Source organism: Dasypus novemcinctus, chromosome 20 (assembly GCF_030445035.2).
Source record: "Dasypus novemcinctus isolate mDasNov1 chromosome 20, mDasNov1.1.hap2, whole genome shotgun sequence".
Taxonomy (NCBI): Eukaryota; Metazoa; Chordata; class Mammalia; order Cingulata; family Dasypodidae; genus Dasypus; species Dasypus novemcinctus.
The window spans coordinates 34,245,044-34,263,244 of NC_080692.1; the positions used below are offsets into that span (position 1 = coordinate 34,245,044).

General features: G+C 42.7%; 1 protein-coding gene across 5 annotated transcripts in view; it reads left to right on the forward strand.

Moving 5' to 3' along the window:
- BORCS5 (BLOC-1 related complex subunit 5) overlaps nt 1-17,950 on the forward strand; it is a 111,084-nt gene extending 93,134 nt beyond the window's left edge. For 4 of the 5 annotated variants that reach the window (XR_011646669.1, XM_012528922.4, XM_004485134.4 and 1 more), the window contains one exon: nt 13,661-17,950. Coding sequence is in view for 3 of the 5 variants with exons in the window: in XM_012528922.4 (XP_012384376.1) it covers nt 13,661-13,870 (210 nt within the window). In the remaining 2 variants the exon portion in view is untranslated. The remainder of the gene's footprint in view (nt 1-13,660) is intronic. The other variant, XR_011646668.1, reaches the window with a different exon arrangement.
- Nucleotides 17,951-18,201: the final 251 nt, after the last annotated feature.

Consider the following 18,201-nt stretch of genomic DNA (forward strand, 5'->3'; position numbering starts at 1 on the left):
ATTATGTAGAAAGTTGGGCTGTCACTTCAGCTCTCTGCATGGGTACTGCCATGGGATTCTGGACTCCAGGTCAGGCTTTCAGTTGTCATGAGAGCTCGTCTAGCAGTGTTTAGGAGCTCAGGTTCTAGGGCCAACCACCAAATATAACAAATTATTTATTAATATCATTATCATCATCACCATCCCAGATTGGGTATTTCTGGTTCTTTTTTCAGGCATAAGGTCGAGGATTTTACCAGTACTCACTTCCACATCACTTCCAAGGTCTCTTCTCTACTTTGAGTCAAAAAAAGGTTGTGTTTATAGTTTGGGTAAGTGAATAAAGGAATTATAGAGCACATAATCAGTCATGTTTCACATTCTTTAGTCACTTTAGCTTAGGTCTTAAAGTACTGAGTGTCTCACTTAAGCCTCACTTATTGTTATTTCACTTTAATTCTGGACATGGGAAGGGTAGTCCAGGCTACTGGTATGACTCCTTGATTTTCTTTACCCTCTACCCACTCCATCTCCCAGCAGGCTTCTCCACCTCCTCTCCTACTGTAGCATAATAGAAGTAGTATTACAGCAGTCTTTTTTTTTTTTAATTAAAAAATTTTTTTTACTTCTACTGTGTGCTCGGTCTAGGGTAAACATTTTACATACTTTATTATCTACATCTGATGATTAAGAAACTGAGATTCAGAGACCTGAAAGATGCTTTGTTCAGGGGTACGCAGTTGTTAAATTAGATGGAGCTGGGACTGAAGATCCACATTCGAGACTCATAACCCATCCTTTTTCTACTGTTCTTTTTCCTTCTCTTTCAATGCTTTATTCAAAGGCTTCTTACATCCCAGCTTCTCTTTGTGTTGGCACCTAATGCCTGTTCTCCCTGACCCAATATTTCTTTACAATAGTCCCTTTTGTAAAATACTTTTACATTTCAAAAGTAAACCTTGATATCAATGATACAATTTCTTCCATTGCTAGAGTCACAATAGTTCTATAGTAGAATACCAGTAAGTCCACTCTAATCCATATTTTATGCCACAATGATGAAAGAGGTTGTTGATGTGGGAGGGATGTGGGGGTCTATGGGGTATATGGGAACCTCTTATGTTTTTTTATTCTTGTCAACAGCACTGGGAATCTGTGTCTCTTTGTTGCATCATCTTGCTGCATCAGCTTTCCGTGTGTGTGGCGCCACTACTGAGCAGGCTGCACTTTTTGCCTTGCTGGGCAGCTCTCCTTATGGGGTGCACTTCTTGCACGTGGGGCTCCCCTACGTGGGGGATACCCCTGTGTGTCAGGGCACTCCTTGTGCGCATCAGCACTGCGTTTAGGCCAGCTCACAACATGGTCAGGAGGCTCTGGGGATCGAACCCTGGACCTCCCCATGTGTAGGTGGATACTCTATCCATTGAGCCAGATCTGCTTCCCTTATATTTTTTAATGTAACATTTTTTTTTTGTGATCTATGTATCTTTAAAAAAAAAAAAGATAATAAGTTTGCTAAAAAATTTTTTTTAAAAGTAAATCTTATAAGATATAGTTTGGGAGCATATGTGGTTCAGTTGCTGAGTGCCAGCCTCCCACAAAGGTCCTGGGTTCAATCCTTAAAAAGAGTCTACACTCACATCTTTAAGATGGCAACTCTTGCCTAATTTGGGAGTAATTTTTCCACATTCCCAGTCACTTTTTTTGAGAAGGCGGCCGAGGACTGTTTTAGTAGTAGTTAAGGTAGACCAACAGCAGCACTGTCAGGGAAACCAGAGAATGGGCCAGTGCTGAGGGGCTTTGGACTAACCGACTCCCACTCGGGAGGGATTGCAGAGGGAGCCTTTGGTTAGAGAACAGTCGGGCTGGAGTCCAGCGCCCTGTGAAGAACAGCCATCTCAGCGAGTCGGAAGATCTAAGATGACTTTGCCCTAAACTGCTGTCTTTTGTGGAGTCCAGGGAAAGCTCTCCCAGGAAGAGGCAGGACTTGGAATTTATTCCCTCAAGCTTTTATTTTTACCCTTAGTCTCTTTTTCCTTTTCCTAACGTACTGCCTTTCAGTGCCCCTTTCCAGCCCTTTTGCCTGCCTTTGACATGGTTACCATTTTGGATCTGCTTAATGGGTTTGGGATTTCTTTCCTGTCTTCCTACCTAGACGTAATGCTAAGCGTAAGAAGCCATAAGGGGAAGTTGGGTAAGTCATAAAATAATCATTGAAACAAAGTGAAGCAGTTCAAATTCCTAAGGTCCCGGTATCTTTTAATTTCTTAAAGACCAAATAAAATTTGTTTCCTTACTGAGACATTTAGATACATTGTTTGAACAAAGGAAACAGGGTCACTTCAAAATGTCCAGTATGTGGTAATGGATGCCATTCAGCCTGTGGTGCAATTATTGAAAACATTGGCAACAGTCTACCCATTGTTTGTCCATTGTGCAACAGGAAATGGCAGACTAATAAAGAGCTGGAAAAGTCTCATGTAACTCCGGAAAGAAGCAGAAATTATGCACAATTTTTATTGATGTCCTTCTGATTGCAGATCTAACATCTCTTGAGCAGGTTCCTATTCCTAATGCCATGGATGCTTTTGACATTGAGTAATGATAGATTTCAATTTTGCGTATGGCCAAAATTGGCATCTTGAAAAACTTTTAGATAACAGTTTTCACACGCAATTACAATTTGTTGGACAGAGTAGAACCATGGGAAAGGAGATGTCACTGGCAGAAGAGAGTTGTTTCAGACAGTTGACAGTAATCTGAAGACTGGACTCCTGGCCTGGCTGTCAGTACCTCCTGTGCAAACTGACGCAAACTGCCTTGCCATTCTGGATCAGTGTTCAGCTCAAATGAAGGGGTGGGCCTGAACGATGCCTCAAGCTGCTCAGCTTTAAGACTCTTGGTGAGGTGAAGGATTGTGAAGTTGTATGGTGGTACGTCAGAGTACAAAGTGTAACAATGGAATTTCCCAATGAAAATGTCTTTCAGGTTGATCCACTAACAAATAGCTTATTCCCTTTGGTCTCCTTTCAGTTTTTGCTTGTTCATTTGTTTTTTTTAATATTTTTATTATCTTTTTTTTTAAAGATACATGGATCACACAAAATGTTACATTAAAAAACATGAGGTTCCCATATACCTTCCTTTCAGTTTTTGTTTTATAAATGTCCGTGTTATATCTGATAATTTTTTATTTTTATTATTTAAAATAAATGTTGGTGGGAAGCAGAATTAGCTCAACTGATAGAGCATCTGCCTACCACATGGGAGGTCCAGGGTTCAAACCTAGGGCCTCCTGACCCGTGTGGAGCTAGCCCATGCTCAGTGCTGATGAGTGCAAGGAGTGCCATGCCACGCAGGGGTGTCCCTCATGTAGGGGAGCCCCATGCGCAAGGAGTGTGCCCCACAAGGAGAGCCACCCATGTGAAAAAAGCACAGCGTGCCCAGAAGTGGTGCCGCACACACAGAGAGCTGAAGCAGCAAAATGATGCAATAAAAAAAGAGACGCAGATTCCCAGTGCCGCTGACAAGAGTACAAGCAGACACAGAAGAACACACAGTGAATGGACAGAGAGAGCAGACAACGGAGGGAAGGGGGAGAGGAAGGGGAGATAAAGAAATAATAAATCTTTAAAAAAATAAAAATCAATGTTGGCAGTTAACATAAAAACATGTTCTACTCCTTTGAAAACTTTAAAGGTGCCATTTAAATTCATCTGTAAGGATTTCTTACCAGTATTGAACACATTGCTCCAGACATTATATATTTAATTGAAATGAATTGACATTTGAATTAATGAACTTTGTAGAAAAGATAACACCAAGGTTTAGGTGCAAAGGCTTCGGTCTGGAGCTTAGCAGACCTAGGGTTGAATTCTGACTTCACCGACAGCAATTCCACACTGATCTCTAAATCCCCAATTCCTCATTTCTAGTTTGACAATGTGAGTATTTTCCCTTTGGGATTATTGTGAGGAATAAAGATGATGTATATAAAATACATTAGTCCAATGCCTGACATTTAATAGATAGTAGATAATAGCTATAACTATTATTCAATATTTTATTAAATTAGCCAAAATAACACAGGAAATTATTGAATATACACTCTGTTTTCTACCCTCCTACTCATCCTATTATCACAAGTATGATTTACCAAAAGAAAAGTCTCACTGATATGGATTTCATTTTTGTTGTTAGTAGGGCATAGGGACTGAGATTTGCCAGAGAGGAGTTTTTTTGCTTGTCTGATTTACACATCAAATGTGTGCATATGAGCATAAATGGCAAAAGTTTGCTTTTATAAACTGTCAGTGCAAACTGGTGTTTTCAGAAACAGGGTCATTTCAAAATGTCCACTATGTGGTAATCAGTGCCATTCAACCTATGGTATAATTAATGTAAACATTAGTCCATTGCCCATTGTGCAAGAGAGAGGCATCCCTGAGAAGGTTCTCACAGAGAATGGTGAGAATGTTGGTCTGGATGAGGGTTGGAAGGCCAGAAAATACATAGCTGACCCTGAAAGGTTTTTGTAGTAGCCCACCATACCCCAAACTTTATAATCTATTTGAATCCCTAGTAATGGTTGAGTGGTGTAAGTATGATGGAGATAGAGGATGATGAGTGGGCTAGAATGTGCCAAATTTTGTTGGTGGCAAGAGGCACTCCACTCTCTGAAGTGGCTCTTACTGTTAGCTCAGAGGAAGAGTCAAAGAAGAAAAAACCAGGAGATAGCAGAGGTATGAAATCTGGGGCAACTAAGCATAAGCTCCAGGTCCTTAGAGTAGAAAAAAGATCTTAGAGAAGAAGATGCCTCCAGTCTGAAGTGAGATTAAAAATGCAACCAGTATGGGGTTAGTTTAAGACAAGGAAGGTTCCAGGGGACTTCTGAGAAGTCTGTTTCGAGGTATCCACAACTTGCCTTTTTTGGGCTGTTTGATATATGGTATCGTTAATGTAGATCCAGGATTGGGATGGACACAACTTTTTACGTTGGGTTATTCCTCTTGTGAATTCATCTACCATCTTCCTTTATGGCTAAAAATGTTTTACTTGGCCTCAGCAATTTGCTTTAGAGCCACTCTGACATTGTCTAGCCCAGAATTGCCAAATAGGTTTTGGTTTTTATGTGGTTTTTTTTAGTATATTTCTTATTTATTTTTAAAAGATACATAGATCACACAAAACCAGATAGGTTTTACCATCTTTGTAAACTCTGATCATTTGAGAGTGGCCTTTTGGGGTCCAGTATCAGGAAGTGTTCTGAGACCAAGTCAGGCTTAAGGATCAGCCATGATGGGTTACTGATGTCTGCCACACATATGGGAGAAGGAAGTAAAGATACTTGTGTATAGTTATTTATGTTATTATTTTTAAAAATTAAGATATAAATTTGCACACCCTGAAATTTACCCTTTTAAAGTTTACAATTCGTTGCTTTTTAGTATAGTAACAGGGTTGTGCAGCCATCACAACTCCAGAATCTTTCTGTCACACCAAGAAGAAACCCCATACCTCTTAGCAGCCACTCCCTAAGCTCCGCTCCCCTCCCTCTCCACCCCCACACCGTGGCAACCACCAGTCTCCTTTTAGCATGGTGACATGTTCTTAGGATGACCCAACTGTCCCAAACCACTATCAAAGGAGTCTTTAGAAATTAGCTGGAAATTTTTTCAATGGTTAATTTATCAGGCAATTTTAAGTAACAAAAATATGTAAGCAGTTTACTCTTATTCAACTAGATGTAATTTATTAAAGCTTTTGTGATTGCTTTCAAAATATTTTTTAAAAACATACATGCATGCATGTACATTATTTTACCACCGTGGGTAGTGCCAAATAGTAATGTTTATGGTTCTCAAAATCACATAGGGGGAAGTGGAATTGGCTCATCTGTGTCCACCTACCACATGGGAGGTCCAGGATTCAAACCCAGGGCCTCCTGACCTGTGTGGTGAACTGGCCCACATGCAGTGCTGATGCGCACAAGGAGTGCCGTGCCATGCAGGGGTGTCCCCCGCGTAGGGGAGCCCATGCTCAAGGAGTGCGCCCTGTAAGGAGAGCTGCCCAGCACGAAAGAAGTGCAGCCTACCTAGGAGTGGTGCCACACACACAGAGAGCTGACACAGCAAGATGACGCAGCAAAAAAGAGACAGAGATTCCTCGTGCCGCTGACAAGAATCCAAGCAGACACAGAAGAACACACAGTGAATGGACACAGAGAGCAGACAATGGGGGTGGGGGAGAAGGGTAGAGAAATAAATAAAAAATAAATCTTTTTTAAAAAACACATAGGAAGGACTTACAGGTAAACAATAATTCATTTATGACGTAGTATGAAGTGTTACTGTCAGGGAGTTTGGGGATGAGTAATGTGAGATTTTTAGTAGCAGAATTTCAGAACAAACATAAAACATGTCTTTGAAAACCACAATGGCAAATTGTCGTCTGAGTGATTGTGTAAGCCTTTTAAAGATAGTGTAATAGGGATGAGGCATAATCATTCGTAAGCTCCCTTGCCTTTACAACAAAGATATGTTGTATCTATTTGGATGTCATCTTTTTTTTTTTTTTCTGCCCTCATTTACCGCATTTCCTACCTTGCTCTTCCATTTTTCATCTACAAGCTTTGGACCTAGGCAGTTTCTGTTTCAGTTCACATATAATCCATCATTTATGGAGCTCTCCTCTTCTGGTACTGTGCCAGGTGTTTTGTGCATGTCGTCTCATTTAATCTTCATATTGACCCGATGAGGTTGGTACTATCATTATCCTTAATTTAGGAATGATGAAGCATAGGCTCCAACAAGTTAAGTAGTTGGTTTAAGTCACAAAGATAATTATCTGCAGAACCTAGATTTTGACCCAGTTCTGTCTGACTTCACCATCTTCATCTGCAGGCTATGTATATTTGGTGGTAAAGTTGGAATAGTTACTCAGCCTCACATCATTCTTTGTTTATTTTATTGTTTCTGTAAAATCCTCTTCCTTCCCCAAACTCTGAGTCACTCTGCTGGATCTCAGGAATGCCTTCAGTTGTGTAGGGCATTTGCAGAGTCTGGTCAACCCATGCCTGAGGTAAAAGCTTTGGCTAAACCTCAGAAGATGAACTATTGAGAATTTGAATCATGGGCCTGAATGTAACTGCGTCCCACTCTGCCACCCCAGCTCAGTGTGGACTGGAGCTTCCAGAAAACAGACCCCAATCCGAGGTTAGGTGTGCAACCTCAGTGGCCATTGGTGTCATGAGGAGCTACTCGTTTGGCAGCAGTAATTATTTATCCAGAAACAATGGATAGGATTCCAAATAACTTTGATCATGAGCTGGGAGCCTCCAGAGTCCTCAAAATGATTTGGCAGAAATTTTCCCCTTTCACACTGTGTAAGAGCTTCAACAGAGGAGTTCTATTGAGACAAGTTTTTGGTTAATATGGAGCTACTCTTATTTCCTAATCGCTAGCCTACCTTATTTAACAGAAGAATCTTCAGACTAGTTTTATAGCACCTCGGCTCTTTTAGTCCAAGAAGGAGAAGGCCAGATTCTACTGCCAAGTGATCGTTTGGTGATCCCTTAGTACTCTATCCCGGGCTTCTAGCCCATTTCCAGTGTTTTGTTTTGTTTTTTACTGGACCCTTTGTTTTGAATAAAGGCAGCTGATGCTTGACTAGGCAGTGGGAGATCCGTTTTACTGGATCTTAATTCTCATTTTAGAGATCTTAAGAGATTATTTCCCCCCCATTAGGAATTCAGTATAGTTCAATAATGTTTCAGTGGAAGAACCCTGGGCTAGTTTTACTGAAAAGATTTCAAATTTATACATTGTAAAAGTTCTTTATGTATCTTGGATATAGTTGTATCAGATATATGTATTGCAGGTATTTTCTTTTGGTCTGTGGCTTGCCATTTCATTTTAAAAATGGTATCTTTTGAAGAGAAGTTTTTAAAATTTTGATAAAGATCAGTTTAAACTTTTTTTTTAAGATTTATTTTATTTATTTCTCTCCCCTTCTCCCCTCCCCCCCACCCCACTCCCGTTGTCTGCTCTCTCTGGCATTCACTGTGTGTTCTTCTGTGTCCAATTGCATTCTTGTCATGCGGCACTGGGAAACTGTCGCTTTTTTCTGTTGCGTCATCTTGCTGCGTCAGTTCTCCATGTGTGCGGTGGTTACTGCCGGGTGGGCTGCGCCTTTTTCGCGCAGGGTGGCTCTCCTTGCGGGGCACACTCTTTGCACGTGGGGAATCCCTACGTGGGGGACACCCCTGTGTGGTACAGCACTTCTTGCACGCAGGCAGCACTGCGCACGGGCCAGCTCATCACACGGGTCAGGAGACCCTGGGTATCGAACCCTGGACCCTCCATATGGTAGGTGGGCGCTCTTTCAGTTGAGCCACAACTGCTTCCCTAAACACTTTTTAAAATGGTTAGTGCTTTTTGTGACTTAAAAAAATCTTTGCCTATCCCATGGTAGCAAAGGTTTTTCTATTATGTTTTCTTCTGGAAGTTTTATAATTTTAACTTCTACATTTAGGTCTATGATCCATTTTGTGTTAATTTTTGTGTATTGTTTAATGTATCGGAGTCAAGGTTCATTTTTTTCCTATATGGATATCCAGTTGTTTAACACAAATTTTTAAAACAAATGAACCAAAAAAAACCCTTTAATTTCTCCATTTAATTATTTTGGAACTTTGTGAAAAATCATTTGACCATCATGGTAAGATCTATTTCTAGGCCCTGTTCTATTTAATTAATTAATGTGTCTGATTCTATGCCAATAGCACACTACCTAATTACCATAGCTTTATAGTAAGTCTTGAAATCAGTACTGTGAATCTTCAAACTTTCTTTTTCAAAATTCTTTTGGCCACTCTATGTATGAATATATAGAATCAGTTTATCAATTTTTTTTTAAAAAAAGCTTCTGGAATTTTGATTGGGATTTCATTTGGCTCTGTAGATTAATTTGGTGTGAACTGACATTTTCACAATATTGAATCTTTCCATCTGTGAACATGGTAGACTTCACCACTTATTTAGCTTTCCTTTAATGTTTCCCAGCAATGTTTTGTAATTTCAGTATCCAGGTCTTGTATATATTTTGTTAAATTTTTCTCTTAAGTATTTCATTTGTCAATACCATTGTAAATAGAATTTTATAAAATTCTATTGTCTAGTTGTTCATTGTTGGTATATAGAAATTCATAGATTTTTGTGTCTTGACCATATATTTTACAGCCTTGCTAATAAGTTTACTTAGTAGTTTAATAGTTTGGGGGTAGATTCCTTAAAATTTTTCTTGCTTTATTGCACTGATTAGCACCTCAAGTACAAAGTTGAATAAAAGTGAGAGTAGACATCTTCCCTTGTTCTTGCCTTTAAGGAGAAAAGTATGTTTCACCACTAAGTATGTTGGTGGCTGTAAGTTTTTGATAGATGCCCCTTAAAGGTTGAGGATGCTTCCTTCTGTTCCTGATTTGCTAAAAGTTTTCATAATGAAAGCATGTTGAATTTTGTGAATTACCTTTTCTCCATTAAAGAGATGATGATATGACTTTTAACCTTTAATCTGTTAAAATGGAAAATTACACAGATGGTGAAAAATTCTTGCATCCTTGGGATAAACCTCACTTAGTCGTGAGCTGCTAATATTTTGTGACCCATTTCTGGTGTTAGACGGACCAGAAAGGGCAAATAGGTCACATCATCTATATAAAGTATTTGCAACAGGTTTGAGCATAGTCTACAGATAACCTAATATTTTAGTAAAGCCCAAAGTTATATCCACAAATAACCTTACCTCCTGTTTCACCAGTCCTTTGAAATGTTCTGCCCACAGTGACAGATTATATGAATATGTAGGACAAGGTTTAAAGTATGAGTTTGAGTAAACAATGAATTCTTTGAGGGCAGGGACTTAATCATACTCAGTTCTGTCAGTGTAAGATTAAGTTCAGCTGGTATACAGAGCCTCATAATTACTGTGACTTATTCAAAGTGGAGTTTATTCCCCTTCATGGACCTAGGCTTCCCCTAGCTCATTGCCCTGCCAACTCTAGGATGTGACCCTGTATATCTCATGGCCTAAGTTGACTAAATCCACGTTGCAGCAGCAGCAGAGTGGAGGAAGGTAGTGGAGGAAGGGACCAAGAATTAGGAGAACACAGAATGTGTGCCAGGAAGTACCTTTTAAGGAAGGTACCCAGAAGCTGCCATGGGAGGCCTCCATATACACACACCTGACTAGAACTTAGTTGTATGGTCCCAGCAAGGTGAGGGTATTGAGATATGAGTCATGGAGAACGAGCAGTCACTTGTCGGTCTACTGGAAATCTAACAGTTTGCTTAATGGGTTTTTCTGGAAGTTCCTGAAGCAAACAAAGTTATTTGCAACTTTTATCTGTCTGAGCCTGAGTTGCCTGGAAGAGTTTAGTCATGTTAAGGAAGACAGTGGAAAAGGAAAATCATGTTCATGTGTACCGTAGGCTTTGTGGGTGTCAGTTTTGGTTCCCAACGTCTATCCTTAGGCCCTAGCATTGTGCTTGGCACATGACAGTCCTCAGTGCTTGTCTGTCCTCAGTGCTCTTACTGCGCAGGTGATCAGGATGTGGTTGGGCCATGGCACGTTTTACAGGTGTATCTCGTTTCCTCTTCAGGACAGCCTTTGAAGTAGCTATTGTTGTCGCCGCCACTTTAAAGACGAGGAAGCCAAGGCTTAGATAAGTTTTCATTCAGTTATTCAACAAATACTTATTCAGGATATTCATAACCTAATACATGCCAGATACTGGGGATATAGCAGTATTTAAAACATACCAAACTCCTTGCCCTTATGGAATCTCCATTCCAGTTAATTTTCTAAAATTGCATAGATAATGGGTAGAGAATGGCTCTTATTCCTAGGTATTCAGACTCCAGAGCCTACAGTCTTAACTGTTGTTTGATGGGTAGATGAATGGATGGATGAGTCAGCGAGCAGAAATTTCAAGCAATCGCCTTCATTAGGAGCTTCATGGTTGTCCTTTAGCTGCACCTTAGATGACTGCTTTCCTGTCTGAAGCTGTGTGTTTTTGAACGGCTGTGGAGTGTTCAGCAAGGGAACCCGAGACCATATGCGATGCCTCTGTTCAACAGCAAGAACACAGGTGGTCTAGATGCTTCTTTGCTGAATCTTCATAGTCAAAAATAGAAATAGGAAAGGTGAAAAAGGCTATGTTTCAGATTGTCGAAAAGGTAAGGTCCTGGTTCATAATTGTATTAGATGCTGATTTACTGCCTGGAGTTATGTCGGATGAGCTGGGAAAGATACGTATCTGGCGTTCATGGGTGGAGGTGGAGATTATGGAGCCAGGGTCAGTGTTACCTCAGGAGAGCAGGAGGCATCAGAAATAGGAATCACGATTTTTAGTGCTTTCCAGGTATTAAAGCCTTATTTGTATCAAATTGAAATTTCTTTGCTGCAATTAGAAAAAAAAGGGAAAATGATTTAAAAAGCAATAACTTTCCCACCATGCTGTTCATTGTTCTTTAATGCCATGCCACGTACCAACTAAAATCTCATGTACTGCCAATGATACATGTCTCTCACTTAGGAAATGCATGTAAAAGGAAGATTCTGGATTGGGGAGATCTGCATTTAATCTTAGTTCTGCCACTGTGAGACCTTTGAGGTCACTCAACTTCAGATTTCCTCTTGTGGTTTTCTCTTCCATGGAGTGTACTGGAATTGACTCTTGAAAGAGATGGAATAAGCATGTATGGAGAGCATGCTTGAATTCAGTGTTCTTGCCTGTGCGTTCACCGTTACCTGGCTTTGGATAGAAATGCTCTGGATAAGTTCAGCACAGGCCCAGCTGGATGTGGGAAGGTGTGGGAACTGTATACTTTTTGAATACCTCACAAGATGGGTGTAAAAACTGCCCAGTCAGGTACAAATTAGGGGGAATGGGCATTACACACAATCAGTTAGAACTTGAAGGTCATTTCACATAAATTCCTCAAATGTCTGTTTAGTCCAGTGGGAGGCGGGGGTGGGGAAGGGAGTGGGAGCTCTTGCCTCTGCCTCTGCCAGGTGCTAACCCGAGAACGCTCTGAATTATGGAGCAGGCTGGCCAGCGAGCTGTGCTGGTGCTCATGAGGAGTCCAGGGGGCTCCAGCGTCCCCCCACTGCCTCTCAGACGGTGGAGGATTGCATTTCCATCCGGGAACGCCTGGTGGCCCATGGCTATGAACACTAACATTTACTGCCTTGCTCCCTCCTAAGTGGTATACGACCTAACGCGGTTGCAGAGAACCTCTGAAGCGTAAATTATTTCTGCAGTATTTGGACTTTCCCATCAGCTGGATTGTCTTTCTCCTCACCCTCCCTCCCACCTGCTGTGGTTCCACCACTAAGCATTTCAAAACCAGTGAGGGAAGAACCAGCATAGAAAAAACAAGCACTAGTGTTCTCATCCCCCTCTCCCTGCAACATGCAATGTAAACATAAAACTGGTTCTCTTTTTCCTTGAGGATACCTTCGGTCTGCTGAGGGATTTGCGGGCTTTGTTTTTTGTCAAAGCAGTTTGCAGACAGGTAGTGCAGAGGCAGGAGCGCCCTCCTCCCCCGCTGGACTGACGTTTGAGGACACACGTGGCGAGGTGCGCTGAGTGCTAGCACTCCCCACGCCCCTTCTGCGTTCAGTGCCATGAGGCTAATGGCACCCGACAAGCAGCTCTGCGCTCGGGCGCCGCGGTCCTCACGGCCCTGAATACGGGACGGGGCGCTCTTAGAGAAAACAGACGAGAAGGAAGGGCTGGGGTAGCATTTGGAACTTTGGGAGAGAAATGGGAGTCTTGGCAGTTTGCTTGTGTTTCTGACTCCAGAGCCCACAGTCTTAAGGGCCAGGGGTGGGAGGCAGAGGAGGGGTACAGGCGCTGACGTCCTGCAGGGTCCCTCCACCCGACTTCCATGCAGGTGCTGGGTTCCAGAGAGCTCCACCAGGGACAGAGAAGCACGTTTACTTACTAGGAGGAAGAAAGGGTGCACGAAGCAGCCCTAAGTGTTTGGCTACCAGTGCCGTGGGTCATTGTGTGGACTTGAGCCTGGGTTGGCATTTTTGGCCCTGGCAGGGTGAGCTACCTCTTCCCCAGGCGTCCCCTCCACCACCAGCCGAGTGACCGTCCAGCTACAGCCACTCACAGAGGGTGAGAGGGAGGAAGAGCGCACACGTCCAGGCACCCTGCGGCGCGCCAAGTCCCGGGCTGGATGGTTGGCACACGTTCTCTCGTTTAGTTCCCGTGGCCACACGTACCGCTGGGAGTATTTCCTGGGTGGGCAGATGAGAATCCTAAGACAGAAAGGACGAGTATTATCAACTCAAGGGGCAGAGCCAGATTCAAACCCTGTCTGTTTTTCCAGCGCAGGGTTCTCCCGTGTAGGTAGATAGAAGCCCAGCTGGCCGCGCTCCCGGAGCACATGGCCGGCCGGGACAGTCACCCCAGCCCCCTCTTCAGGTGGTTCTGATGCAGTGGTTGCTAGCGCTGAGCTCAGGAACAGCTCTGTACCCCCCAGTGCTTCCTAGAAAACCGGCGCGCGTCCCCTTGACCATGGGACTCTACCTCATCTGCACACCCGATCCTCTTGAGAGGACTTGGTCAGTGTCGGTTTAATGGACCTCACTTCTTTTTTCCCTTCTACAGATGGATATATCCGTAGAAACCCTGTTTAGCTTCATGCAGGAGCGCCAGAAAAGATACGCCAAATACGCTGAGCAGATCCAGAAGGTCAATGAAATGTCTGCCATCCTCCGCCGCGTACAGATGGGCATTGACCAGACTGTGCCGCTGATGGAGAGGCTGAACAGCATGCTGCCCGAGGGCGAGCGGCTGGAGCCCTTCAGCATGAAGTGACGCGAGCGCGCTCCAGAGCTGCGCCTGCCTCCTGCCAGGCGGCGGTTCTGCCTGGACAGTGCCTGGCCCTCACCAATATGTGGAGGACATTTGGAACCAAAGTCACGCGGTACGACCAGGGCTTGGCGCTGGTCAGTGGTTTTTGTATTCCCTGAAGTGGACATAAAACAGTGCACCTGGCATGGAAATTGGACTTTGTGCTACCCTTTCCTTGATGCGTTTTCCCTGCGTGAAACCAGCCAAATTAAGTCTCAGTGATAACCGAAGTTGGAACATTTGAATTATTGGGAATTTTCAGAACTCTTGTGAATTATTTTTATTTTGTTTAGTTGTTTGTTTTGTTTTTGTTTTGAGAGAGAGAGTATAATCTAGCTAGTTGAGTGAAAACATGGAGAGAAAAGTAGAATTATTTTAATAAGTTCTATCCTTGATGCATTTATGAACGTTTAATCAATAGGCTGTCCAAGTTATGGGTTATAAACATATCTCACGGAATCTAGGTCTGTCTGTCGTTGTTACTCCTGCCTCCCACCCAGCCTCTGGGTGCGCCTCTTGCCCTGGGAAGCGCTGCTGGTCTTGTTGGTGCCAGGTCCTGATGCCTCCTATGCTGTCATCAGGAAATTGAAGACTCCCTTTCTACTCCTTACCTGGTTATCTCTTGATGCAGACATAGTTTAGGTTTCTTTTTGCTGCATCAGTACTGGCAGGACTCCAAATTTTTGTAAGGAAGTTTCAACTGGCATTTATTTTTACTAGCCCAGTACATTCAGGATACATACAGCTCTGACAGCAGGCCGCAGAAATTACTCACTCAGCAGACCTTTAGTGAGCTCACTGGATGTGCCCGGCATGGTACTGGGCATGTGAAAAAGGCCATTTATATATAGGGCAACTGCTCTTTTCTGAGGAGAAAAATACCAAAGCTCCTGAATTTCTATGGGAGAAATGAATCAATTTGCATAACTACAAAGTACTTAGTGCAGGACTTTGTACATCATAGATGTTCTAAAGGAGGAAAGGATTGAAGAAGCAAAGAAAAGGATGTAGAGAACAAATCTGGGCGGACAATGAAGACTAAGAGCTGGGTATGCAGGGAGGTTGCTGGGGCCAAGATACCATACAAGCTACCTTTTCCCCTTTATTCTTCCAGAACTCTGGAGATGTTTTTTAGGTGTCAGCAGCAGCCTTCAATTTTATAAGATTAAAATTGATCCCATTTAATTTAGCATATCTCACCTAACCTTGAATATCTGATTCTAATCTTGGGTTTTAATCAGAAACTATCTTGTAAGTTTCTTAGAACCCAGAATAAAAATGTAGGACATAAAAGAGGTGGGTGACAGAAAAGACGTGAATATTCCAGGTTAACTGAAAAAAATTTTTTTGTTTTTAATTTCAGATATAGGAAAAAAAATTAGGAGCTTGTAGGATTATCAAAGAACCAAGACAATCAAGGTTGTTCTTTCCCTCTCAGCTAGAAAGACAAGTTAGGAACCAGAGAACCAGAGCCCAGGGCAGAGCCCCTAGGGAGCGGTGGCCTTTTCCAGAGGGCAGCCTCCCGAGCCCATCTCTGCCTTCTGAGACCCAATGCCCTTCTTTCCCCTTGGGGTTCAGGAGGAAAGTGGGCTAGAGGCGTCACGTAGCTGGGAGAGGTCAAGGTGGGCCGCGGGAGCCTGGAGGGGTTGGAAGCAGCGAGGCGGGGAGCTAGACCTTTAACCTTGGCTGGGACACACTGGCAAAGCGTTTCTCTTTATAATGCCTTCTGATGGGCAAGGTTTTACTGGGGCCGCCAACCATTTTTAGAGCAATTCAATATTAGAGTATACCTAAAAAGATGTTCTGTAGCCGAGAGACTAATAAATAGCTAAGATTCTAGGAAGTGCTGTGGGGTGGGGGAGGCGAGGCGGAAACATCTAGTGACTAAACTTATCTTTTCTCCTGGACTGATTTGCGTTACCCTTTCTGCCGTGTATTATATTTCCAGGTATTTGAGGATCTAGTTCTAATCCATTGATCTTTCTCTCTTCCTATACCATACTGTTTTTGTTTTCTTTCATACTGTTTTTCTTCTTCTTTTTTTTCTCATACTGTTTTACGATCATAATTTCACAATATATTTTATTATCTGACATGGCAATACTAGGTCCTCTCATACCATCGTTAGTATGGTTTTCCCTAAGTTTCCTTTTTAAAATTTCAAACATGGAGAAAAGTTGAAAGAATAACACACTGCATACTCATATTACCCCCTATCACCCAATTGATAGGAAGTGGCATTTTAAGTCATCACTATCAATGTCCTTTTTTAGTACCTGGAATATACAGAACCCAGCCCTGCATTCAGAGATGTGCTTGTAGCCTTCAAAGAATGAAGGGCTGACTGTCTAGAGAACCATAAAAATAGCTCAGCACTCAGGTACCGTAACCCTCACAGCAGTTAATACGTTTTTTTAATAAGAGCACAAAATGAGATGTAGACTAAAGCCTACAAGGACTGTGCTTTCTCAGTGTATTTTAGTAGTTAATGGTCTGAACACATTGGAAAGGCAGAGCTCGCAAGACATGAAAACAATTTTCAGCCAACCATTCTCTTTCCAACTCTTATAAAGAAGTTGGGCAAAACATGGTATTAACTTAGATTTGGGTTTTAGGAAGATAGGCTGGTAATGTTACCCGTGCATTCTAGGTACTATAGCCACACTGTTTCCAAGGTTCCATATTGAACTAAGGCAGGGGCTCTTAACCTTTTTTGTTCCATGGACTCCTTTGCCAGTCAGGTGAAAACCACGGACCCTTCTTAGAATGTAGTGGCAGATGGTTTCATGACTGTCAACACTGGCGGTCAGAGAAAATAAGTTGATTTTTTTCACTTCAAACTCAGAGACCCCTGGTCAAGAACCCCTGAACTAAAGGCTCTGGGGGACTGATAACGTGCCACTTTTCTTTAGTGTTGATTTGTAGAACTTACTTAGCTTTGTCATTTCCCCTACCAAGTCCCACAGCAGAACTAGGAATCTTCAGAAATGAGATCTATTGAGCAAGCATATATTAAAATTCAACTATGATTGGAAACTTTGGTCTTCCTGATTTGTTTTTGCCTCAGCCAGACCCAGATAGAGAGTACAATGTGGGAAATGCCTTAAAATGGTGATGCCAAAGATTGGGGGAAGGGGGAGGAGGGAAGTGTGACGTGGGGACAAGTGACATTTTCTTCCTGTGGAACTGATTTTGCTTTTCTTTCCCCACCTTGACCTTCGTTGCTCTGTTAGGAATTATGCAGTGCCCCAGAGAAGGCATCACTGTTGCTCACTAACAGCCCCTGCCTTGCAGGGAATCTCCACGACCTTCATAGTTAAGGTCTTGTCTAAACTTCTAGTTCTGTCCATGGAGCCAGGGCTGTGGCTCTAACCCATGCTGGACCCAGGATCCTGTACGTTTCGCTCTGCTTCTTGAAGTTCGTTTTTCTCCTATTTCCAGGCTTTCATGTATGAGACAGTGAACATCGTGGGTGGGACCTAGTTCTGCTCCTGTCCACAGGCCCGTGTTGGAGTACAGAGCTGGGCTGGAGGCCGCCCCCTGCACGCTTCACACTGGAAGCTGTGGCAGTGCCAAGGCTGCTCTGTGCTCTGAGGCCAACTAAGATGCAGCGTGCAGCCGGGTCAGAGATAGGCCAAACTCCTCACTTCCGCCAAGAGGTCCCTAACGGCCTGTCCCAGACCCTACGCTGCTGGCTTAAACGTGGGGTGCAGTTTAAAGTACTACAACTGGTTCTTTTAAAATTCCTGTAACTAGACTGCCTCTCCCTAATGCACCTAATTATTACATTATGTGTTTCTCAAGGACTGTGTTAAGATTCATGAAGTAATATATGGGAAATGCTTGGATGAAAATGTAAAAACATTCCTATTCTTTTAGAAAATGTTTAAGAATGGAACATGCCCAAATAAATTCAGAGGATAGCTTATATAAAGAAGTTCATGCTGTATGGCTGTAAGTGTCGCTTCTACTTTATGGCATGTTCTCATTTTGAAGGGATCTGTAGTGGGTGGACTCTGCTGAATAAAGGAGCTCCTCTTTGGTCCTGAAGTGAATTCATTTCCCTCCTCTCCAGACACGTGCAGAGGAGGAAGTTCCTGCTCACAAAGTTAGAAAGACACTCACTAGCTGCATTTGACAAAGGTCTAATCCAGGCTATTGGAACAGTTGATACTCAAGGTTTTTGCTAACAACATTGTTCTGGCTAATTTTCCCAGTGAGACTCAAATATCAAGAACTTGATCTTCACTCACAAAGAGAGGTGAGAGCCAGCTTGCAGCAAACGTGTCATCCTT